Raw genomic sequence first — 10,848 nt, forward strand, 5'->3', positions numbered from 1 at the left:
TAAAATATCAGACGAAAATGACGAGCATCACAAGCAGAGAAGTAGCAAAAAGCATGCCCGCCAATCTCCCCTTAGTATTATAAGGTAAGATAACCTCTATTCTCACTTTTTTTTTCTGTGAACACACAGGAACACAAGAAAAAATGACATTCCGATGTCCGCTCTCAAAAGAAAATAAATATATAACCGTACACACAATGCATACACATATATATTTGATAGATGGATAGATAGATAGATAGATAGGGATATAGATTTAGATAGATATAGATACACACATACATATCTACACATACACACAAATTATATTCATACAGACATTATATATACACACATTATATATACAAATATACATTATATACCATATATATACATACATTTTACACAAACACACAAATTATATATACACACACATTATAGACAGATTATATATACAGATACACATTATATGCCATATATACATAGATATATTACACACACACACAAATTCTGTACATACACACATTACATATACATACACCCTATATACACATACGCATTATATACTATACACACCCTCTGTCTCTTTCTCTCTCTCTCACACACACACTGTTCAAAAAAATCAAGGGAACACTTAAAACAACAGAATACAACTCCAAGTAAATCAAACTTCTGTGAAATCAAACTGTCCACTTAGGAAGCAACACTGATTGACGGTCAATTTCATTTTGTGGTCAGCACATTCAACTTTGTACAGAACAAAGTATTCAATGATAATATTTCATTCATTCAGATCTAGGGTGTGTTATTTGAGTGTTCCCTTTATTTTTTTGAGCAGTGTTTATATATATATATCAGATGATATACTGTATATAGATGCACGTTATATACCATATATTTATATATGCCGTGCATACATACATTATATACACACACATGCTAATCTCAGTCCATTTTGAATACTTGGTCTTCAGAGTTGCAGGACTTATAAACAAATCCAAACCTGCTCTAAAATGCTGCTAAAATGGAAGTCCCAACTCATCGTTTTGCAAATCAAATATTATAAGGCAAATCCTTCTTTTTTCATGCCACGCCAACTCTTGGCTCTTTCTTTCTTCTTTAAGAGTCCAAATTTGAACCCATATGGGAAAAGGGGAAAGAACCTGGGGTTTTGGGGGGGTGGGGGGTGTTCCAAAGCAGAATTAAACTTCTCCACCATTAAAACGGCGATGGCTGATAATAACGATGGATCAGGAGAAACAGTTCTGGCAAGCTATTTGTGCCTCCAGATCCTGGAAAGATTCACCCCGAATAATTACCCTGGTCTCCTAAAGGATTCCCCCTCCCCCAAACTGACCAGAAATGTGTTGCAAAAGGATAGAGTATGAGAAAGGGAGGGGGAAATGGGGTGGTGGTGTTTGGAGAAGTGGCTGGAACGAGGAAAATAAACAAAACCTGGTAGCTTTTTGGCTCCACGGCCTGGTGATCAGGCTGGCACAGCCTAAGGAACCAAGGACTCATTTTGCGGCTCAATTGCACCCACTTCCCAGGTGGTTGTTTACTTAAAATACACACAGCTCAACACCCTCCTTTACACCCCTCCCCACATCCCACCCCACTCCGAACGCAAGCTGTGGGTCGGTGGGAAAAAAATTGGCTGCAATAATCTTTTTTTAAAGGCCAGCAAAATCATTCTCAATGGAAAAGGATGTACGTGCCAGGGAAGCTTAGCAAAGTCGAAAAATCTTCCCTACCCTCCCTTCCCAAATAGCTTGAGCATCAGTCCCAAGAGAGAAACCTGCACTATATTCTCAGCCAAAAAAATCTTTTTTTAAATCTTCCTCCCCTGGAGCAACCCAGTTGTGCTGGCAGCTCACCAGTCCCCTGTCCCAGAGGGTTAGAAACCTCCATCGGTCCTTGTTTATATAGATATATTTTAAAGGAAGGGTGGATGGAGGGAAGAGAGAGAGAAAGAAAAGAGCTGCAGTGGACTTACGTGAAGACGAAAAAGAGCGAAGTTGACCCCACTAATAAGGCGGCTGCAGTCGAGACGGGGATGTATTTTGTCGGTTTAAATCTCTTTCCGATACTGCTGGGCATTCTGTGGATTATACATCACTGTGCGTTAAATCCAGAGTATCCGAGAGGCACTGGGGAGCCAGAGAGAGAGAGTGCGAAAAATACAGAGAGAGAGAGAGAGAAAAAGAGAGAGATTGAGAGAAGGAGGGAGAGAGGGCCAGGGCGTGGGGAAAGCCCCCGAGATGAAGGTCTTGCACTGCAGCGAGATCAAGCGAGGGGAGGAGGGGAAAAGGGGTAGGAAGAGGAGGAAAAAATAAAAAGGGGGAATTGAGACAGAAAGGGGGAGGGAGAGAATGAGAGGAGGAGGAGGAGGAGGAGGGGGAAAGGGATGTATAACAGCTGACCTCTTTTGCACAGGAAATTCAACCCACAGAAACCAGCCCACTTGGCTGATGTCAACCAACCCCTTAAGGTAGCACTGCAGAGAGAGAATGAGAATGAGAAAGAGAGAGACGAGACAAAGAGATGGAGATGATGATGCTGGAAACAGATTTAGGAAGCAGCAACCGAGAGGAGGAAGGAAACGCCTGAACCGCTCGTCAGATGCCTCCTCAAACTCCCGGCTCTGAAGGCCCGCTCTCCTGCGGAGGAGCCGCAGAAATCCCTCCCCACCACGGATTCCATCTTCTCCTCCTTCTCCAGGTCGCAACGCATCTTTGCAACCGAACGCCACCCCGGGGCGGGTGGGTGGAGAAAGCAGAGCGAAGGAGAGATTCCCGTGGAAAGGGTCAACCGATTTCGCCCGCTAGCTGGCGGTGAAGTTTTCTGGGAGGGCCGGGGAGGTTTCCTCTTGGGAGGTGGACATGCTTCCAAGGGGTGAGGTTCAAAGGACCAAGGAGTCGAAGAAGAGGAAGGTAACAACTCCACACCTTTGGCCACAAGAGGAGATCCTGGAGAACTTGAGACCCGAACTTTATTCGATGCTATGTTGCTTCTCGTTAAATGTTTATGAACCACTTTGGGTGAAATTTGTGGTCTCTTTTGGACCACATCAAGCTTTTCATACAGTCCACAAGCCTCTTCCAAAACTCCACACAAACACACTTTTCTGTTTTCCATGGGTAGGGTATTACAACTCCCACAATTGTTGAGAGCCGTAAGGGGAGGAGAGTATGCATTTTATAGGTAGTCCTCAACTTAAGACAAGTGGGACCAGAATTTTTTTCCCTAAGATGGTTACTGAGTGACACGGAGCCTTTTCTCCTTCTTTTCCGCAATGGTCCCTAAGTGAATCACTGTCGTTAAGTGAACCCATTGGCTTCCTCCGTTGGCTCTGCTTGTTGGAAAACCGGTCGGGAAGGTTGCAAATAGAACACCATCTTTCGGCTGTGGCGAGGGGGGTGTTTGCCCAGGTTCGCCTGGCGCACCAGTTGCGGCCCTATTTGGACAGGGAGTCATTGCTCACAGTTGCTTATTATTATTATTATTATTATTATTATTATTATTATTATTATTATTATTATTATTATTAATTACATTTGTATGCCGCCCCTCTCCGAAGACTCGGGGCGGCTCACAACAACAATAGAAACAATATAACAGTGAAACAAATCTAATATTAAAATAAGACATGTCTAAAACCCCAGCAATTTAAAACCATACAACATATACATACCAAACATAAAATATAAAAGCCTGGGGGAGGATGTCTCAGCTCCCCCATGCCTGGCGATAAAGGTGGGTCTCATCACCTCGAGGTTCGATTACTGCAACGCTCTCTACATGGGGCTACCTTTGAAAAGTGTTCGGAAACTTCAGATCGTCCAGAACGCAGCCGCGAGAGCTATCGTGGGGCTTCCTAGATTCGCCCACATTTCTACAACACTCCGTGGCCTGCACTGGCTGCCGATCGGTTTCCAGTCACAATTCAAAATGTTGGTAATGACCTTTAAAGCCCTTCATGACATTGGACCAGAATACCTCCGGAACTGCCTTCTACCGCACGAATCTCAGCAGCCGATAAGGTCCCACAGATTTGGCCTTCTCCAGGTCCCATTGACCAATGTCATCTGGCGGGCCCCAGGGGGAAGAGCCTTCGCTGTGGCGGCCCCGGCCCTCTGGAATCAACTCCCCCCGGAGATTAGAACGGCCCCCACCCTCCTTGTCTTTCGCAAGTTACTCAAAACCCACCTATATCGCCAGGCATGGGGGAATTAAGACATCTCCCCCAGGCTTTCTTATATTTTATGTTTGGTATGTATGTGTTGTATGGTCTTTAAATTGTTGGGTTTTTTTAATGTAATTTTATTATTACATTTGTTCCATTGTTATACTGTTTATATTGTTGTTGTGAGCCGCCCCGAGTCTTCGGAGAGGGGCGGCATACAAATCTAATAAATTGAATTGAATTGAATTAGTAATCACATAATATTGGGGCAGTTCAGCCAAGGTTAAATACATACCAAGTGACTCGTGAATTTTGACTCTGGGGGGTATCGCAATGGCTGTAGATGCAGGAAACAGTTGTAACTCCCTTCTCTCGCTGCGGTCATCACTTTGAAGGACTGGCTAATGAATGGTTATAAATCGAGGACTGCTGTATTTATAAAGGATTAAAGTAGATTGGTATTAATTGCAGGAATTGGGTACGTCTAGTTTAATGAAAAGAAGGACCAGGAGAGGCGTGATAGCAGTCTTCCAATATCTCAGGGGTTGCCACAAAGAAGAGAGTCAGACTATTCTCCAAAGAACTGGAAGGCAGAACAAGAAGCAACAGGTGGAAACTAATCAAGGAGAGAAGCAACTTAGAACTAAGGAGAAATTTCCTGACAGTGGGAATAATTAATCTGTGGAACAACTTGCCTCCAGAAGTCGTGAATGCTCCAACCCTGGAAGTTTTAGAGAACATATAGAATAACCATTTGTCTGAAATGGTGTAGGGCTTCCTGCCTAAGCAGGGGTTGGACTACAAGACCTCCAAGGTCCCTTCCAACTCTGTTGTTGTTGTTGTTATTATTATCATTATTTTAATTCAGATTTTTAGAAGATCTTGGCTTTTTAAGACTGATTCAACGATTCCAGAGAAAGTTTGGGCATTCTGTAAAACTGCTAAAATGTCATTTTTCTCTATTTGAAATCCTGTTTCTTTTGTTAATAACTTATTTAGTTCTTGATTAATATTATAGTTTTATTTCTACTTATTTTTAATCCGGCCACTTTTCTATAATCTTCTAATTCTTTTAGTAAATATATCATTGAACTGGCTGGATTTTCTAAAAAAAATACTAAATCATCGGCAAATGCCTGTGTTTTATATGTTTGTTGTTTAATTTTAGTGCCTTGTATTACTGATTTTTCCCTAATTTGATCTAATAAAATTTCTATAGACATTATATATATTAAGGGAGATAGTGGACATCCTTGTCTCACTCCTTTTTTAATATTGAATGAATTTGTCAAATCTCCATTTATAATTATCCTTGCCTTTTGTTTAGAATATATTTTATTCAAAATGTCATTTTTCATCCCATGGATATTCCCCAGCCCAATATCAAATGTGGACATGTGATCCATCACCCTTAAAAAGCACAAGCTGCTCAGGAAAACCAGCTGGCATGGTTAATCCCACTCCCCACCCAAATTTTCATTTTATTTCATGCAGTGGAACATTTATGGAAGACCTTCTCAAGTTGAATGCATAGGATTTAAAGGGGGGGGGGAGGTGATCTGAAATTATAAACCAGTGTTTAACTCACGGCACATGCCGCAAGCAGGATTAGGTGTGGAAAGACCCAACAATTCAACTCTTGGGTTGCATTGAAACTCTTGTTTTTCTCCATGTACTTTGAAAAAAAATATCATTTCTCTTGTTTTATGGTTAGCACCTTTTGGCTTCAGCTTGACAATTCCAGGAAATCTCAAAAGTGAGAAGAAAAAACGGGAGGTAGCAGATTGCTTGATTTGGGGGTTTTGTGGGTGTGGGTACAGGGTGTGGATTACCTTGTGTATTACATAAATGTTGTTACATAAACAGCACAATTGAATTATTTACAGAACTCAGACGGACCTAGCAACAGATCAGTATTAGAGCCTGTGTAAACCAATTAATAAACAAGGGACCAAACTTTACAACAGCCTTAATTTCTCCCACCTTTAGCTCCAAGGGGTTGCAAAGGAAGCGAGGTCCATTTTTGTTAAGGGCTGCAGTTTCAGAAAGAACCGTCTTGTCCATTGTGTCTTTCTGGTTATGTGCCATGGAACAGGGTGGGAACCAAAGACCAGCACCTGCCTTTAATTAGCCCAGGCAGAAATGTGAAGAATTCCAGTGCACCCATAAGCAAAAAGATATTTGTGGGGTTTTTTTGCACCCATTCTAACCACTGTTGCAAAATACAAAATGCATCCTGTTTGGAACACAAATTGCAGTTGTTTATTTGGATTGGTGGGGTTTTTTTAATGGACGAGTTGGAAAGTTGAACCCTGCTTTGTTTCAGCATGGTCGTTTGCCCAAAATCTGCCCGCATGAAGACAACCCTGTGGACCGCATCAGGTTTTGAAGTCCTTGATTGCCGTCTCCAGTGCACTAGGGAGAAGGCCAGTGAGCAAATTCAGAATTGACAGGTTATCCCACGACTGCCTTCCCAAACTTGGCTTCCAGATGGGTCTGCCTACGCATGTACAGATGTGTTCACTTTCCCATAATCCAAATGCAATTTTTGCAACCGTGATACAATGGCTGGCGTTTTGCATGGGGGAGGACTTTTGTCTGTTGCGCAGGTACAAACCTGATGGAGTGAAGGGCAGGGGGCAGATTAATGTCCCGACATCAGCTTGGCTGCAAAGGCATTCTAAGCAGATTTTGGGCAAAAATGCTGGGGAGAAAAGAACCAGCAGTTGTCTTAATTGGATCCCTTAAAATTCCCACCTTTGAGGTAACCTGCCAACCTTCGAAGTGTGTACACACACACTCACACAAGCCTGAAGGCCCAGAGGTGACTTTCACTGGATTTAGAAGAGATCAGAGTCGATTCAATACTTAAAAACAGCAGCAGGAAGTCGGAGGCCATTAAGTAAATGGAGAAGTCAGAAAGCTTCCAAGATGATGGAGATGATGAAGATTGCAAAAACGTTACCACCACGATTCAAGTGTGAATTGAAAGACTTTGGCTTTTCCTTTTAGATCATTTATTCTGACATGCATCACTACCGGCTGGACCTTAGCTAGGCGATGAAGGTTCCATTTAATTGATTTCATAGAGCTGTGCTAACTTCTCCGCAGAAGTAACAATACCAAAGCTGTCTTGCCAACTCGCTGGTTCTTTTCCTTGTTAGGAATGTATGTGCCATCCAACTTTTTCAACCTACCTGGCATCCTTGGTGCTCTCTGAACTTGATTTTCTGGCATAAGTTTTATTAACCAACTAGGTAACATCATCAGGGCTACCTGACCTTGCTGAGCAAGAGGTGTTTGTCCTCTGGAGCATCTTTACCTATCGTACTCTCTTTTACCTATCTAACTTCCTTTTTATTTCATTTTTTAATGGGTGTTGACCTGGAGGAGCCCATGGCGATAGGCTGCAATTACAACATTTGATGATAATCTTGTCACTAATAGCTAAGAATGGAGATAAGAGACTGAGTTTATGACTTGGATGTAACATCTTCAAAAGCCGAGCTAAGCCAGTTGGTAAAACTACATCACAATCTTCTCCAGATCCATTTTGTCTCACTAATCGTCTCTGGAATTAAGCAGTAAAGGCACCTGGCAAACTCAGTTGCCTATAAAGTTACTGTAGAAAATACAGCCCGCAGTTAATATTAGTGCAAAATCATATTGATGCAACCACGCACAAGTCTTATCTGATGCCTATTTTGTTGTTACCCGTTTGTGAGAAATTATTTCAATTTTTTAAAGCGAAAATGCTGATGTGTATATTGCATGGTTTTTTTTACCAAGGACTTTGTAGCATTTATTGTCCAAATTTGCTTGTCACAATGCAGAGGTGAATTATTCATAACAGCTTTAAATAGAGTACACGTGGTTACGATTTAGGGAATAAATCCAAATTATTCCCCCTCCCCATTAATGTCTATGTATTATATTGATGCTGCAATAGTTTAGGCAATTTACAACCCATCCATTAGCATTACTTTGCTATTATTGTGCACAATATTGAGCCATTCCTCAAATTTGTTACAGGAATCCTGCTAAGGCAGCAAAAATGTCCTAGAAAGAAGTGTGTGTGTATTGACTGCTACCAACTGCCTGGACATATCCCTACTTTCCTTGGCAAGGATTTTCTCCTTCCTAGGCGACAGAAAGGGACTGGCTCAAGGTCAGAGTCAGGTTTCATGCTTTAATTGGAACTAAACTCACAACCTCCTGGTTTCTAGTGCTAGAGGTAGTCCTCGACTTACAACAGTTCATTTAGTGACCTAATTGATGCCCCTGAAAAAAAGGGGACCCAGGACCGTTGCAGTATCCCCGTGGTCATGTGATCAAAATTCAGATGCCTGGCAATCGACTGATATTTAAGACGGGTCCTTGCGTCACACGATCCCCTTTAGCGACCTTCTGACAAGCGAATTCAATGGAACAAGCTGTATTAGTTTAACCACGTTACTCAATTAAGTGATTCATCTTAACAATGGTGGCTAGAAAAGTAGCAAAAAATAGGTCAAAGCTCAACACTTAAAAAACTGTTTCACTTACCAATGTAAACTTTTAGGCTCAGTTGTGGTCGTTAAGTCGAGGACTACCAGTATTCCAAACTGGGTTTTCCCTAGACAGGGTTCCACAATTGCAAATGATAAAAAAAAAATTGCAGCTTTATTTACTAACAGAAGTCAAGTGGCTGACTAGGCGAAACGGATGTTTGCTGCAGGTGCATTCCAGGGTATTGATTTAATAAGCTTCAACCTGCAATAATTCAAGACACCAATCCGATTTCCAATTAAAAATAAGATGGCACATATTTCTTTTGTAGCATCTTACTTTATGCCCCTGTTTCTTTTACATAGCATTGTTGAAACAGTTTTGTTTTAATATATAAAGTTTAAACAAACACTATATAAATCCTGTCGGTATGGCTTCGTTTCTCTTTCTGAACACGTGTCCACCATTTTAAAGAAAAAAATTGCAAGGAGAGGCCTCGGAAAAGCACACACAAGTTTTGCATTTTACAAAGGGAGCAAACAGAACAGGCAACCTGCATAGTACACATTTACACACAGCAACAACGATGCAATTGTTCCCTTTCTCCCCCTGTCCCTCCCCCTCCCAAACCCAAGTGACAGATGAGGAGCTGCACTAAAGAGTCACATTCAACAGATGCTCTTCCCTTCTTCGCACATCATTCACTTTTGATGTCCCAGAAATTACAATACAGGAAATCAAGTCGTTAAACAGCTTAAAGGGCAAATCAGTTACACACAAGTTGTCTGAGACCATAGAGATCGAAGGTTCTAAGAATCAAAACCACAACACACCAAATTGTAGCTTCCTCCCCCCCCCTCCCCAACCACACTTACAAGAATTAAGCAAAACAAAACGATTAAATTTATTTGAAAGTTAGCTGGGTGACCAGTGTCTCTTTTTGAGAAGATTATTTATAGTGATTTTGATCTGAAAATAAGTGTTCAATGTCCCTTTTTACCTTACTGTTGGGTATACTGAGAGGTCCTTGGCACCGGTTTGAGGTATTTCTGCAAGCCTTAGTCAAAGTATAATAATGCAAAAAATACAGGAAGAAACAAATAAATCCATAAAAGCATGATGATTGTGGGGAGAAAGGGAGACACAGACAGGGTATCAAGGAAATACTTAAACATTCCAGAAAAAGATCATGGATGAGTTCAAACAGTTCTGTTAACTGAACAGAAGTGTTTAATTAAAATAAAAACAAGAGAAAAGGAATGTTTTATAGTCAAGATTCTGAATGTAAGTGTGCAAGCCGACGTTTGTCAACCATGGCAACATTGAAGATGTGTGGACTTCAACTCCCAGAATTCCCTAGGCTGGGGGCTTAAGGAACTCTGGGAGTTGAAGTCCACACGTCTTCAGTGTTGCCATGGTTGAGGAACACCGGAATAAGCTGACCTGGGAGAATTTGAATTTTGAAAAGAAACCAGACCAGGCGCTCTCAATTTATATGCAAGGACAGACAACCTGTGTTAATTTTGGGGAGATTTCTCAGGAGAAATGGGTCACGGAGGGAATAGAGTAGGGGGTCCCCAAACTTGGCCGCTGTAAGACTTGTGGATTTCAAAGTCCCAGAATCCTCCAGCCGGCTACAGTTTGAAGACCTTCTGGAATACAGCTTGCAGAATATACATACGTACACTAAAAAAAGCTGGAGTTGTATGATTTAAAAAAAACCCTTCCTCTTCTCCACCCCCCCACCCCCCCAAATTTCTGAACACCAATTATTATCCATTTTGCCATGAGGATGGAAAGCGACAACCACGTAGCCCATGGTTATGATTGCAGAAGCTGAACATACAGATCATTTTTGGACTTTCTGGTGAAGATTAAGGGTGTCCCTGGGCTGTCAATCTGAACAGGATATTCTTTCAAGTGTCAGTCACAATGAGGAGGGAGCTCACAATGAACTGGTTTGTTACCCAAAAGTTTATTGTTAAATGATGAAATCATGTTGACTAACGGATGCAAATGCAGACATTAGTGCTTTCCCCCCAAGCTGGGGGAGGGGGTGCGTTAAGTAAGAAGGGTGATTATTATTTTTTTCCACAACCTAAAGTTATCTTAGAAAAAAGGTGAATCCCACCCACTCAACCCACCCACCCACCCGTTTCCCCAGAACACACTATGAAAACGCTAAAAACGAGACA

General features: G+C 41.7%; 1 protein-coding gene across 2 annotated transcripts in view; it reads right to left on the minus strand.

The window, feature by feature from the left end:
- ZDHHC8 (zinc finger DHHC-type palmitoyltransferase 8) overlaps window positions 1-8,818 on the minus strand; it is a 119,271-nt gene extending 110,453 nt beyond the window's left edge. The window contains exon 1 of one of the 2 annotated variants that reach the window (XM_070762721.1): window positions 8,711-8,818. Coding sequence is in view for 1 of the 2 variants with exons in the window: in XM_070762720.1 (XP_070618821.1) it covers window positions 1,976-2,079 (104 nt within the window). In the remaining variant the exon portion in view is untranslated. Of the gene's footprint in view, window positions 1-1,975; window positions 2,259-8,710 lie in introns of those variants that run through there. The other variant, XM_070762720.1, reaches the window with a different exon arrangement.
- Between the last annotated feature and the right edge of the window lie 2,030 nt (window positions 8,819-10,848).

This window comes from Erythrolamprus reginae, chromosome 10 (genome assembly GCF_031021105.1).
Source record: "Erythrolamprus reginae isolate rEryReg1 chromosome 10, rEryReg1.hap1, whole genome shotgun sequence".
In the NCBI taxonomy this organism is placed as follows: domain Eukaryota; kingdom Metazoa; phylum Chordata; class Lepidosauria; order Squamata; family Dipsadidae; genus Erythrolamprus; species Erythrolamprus reginae.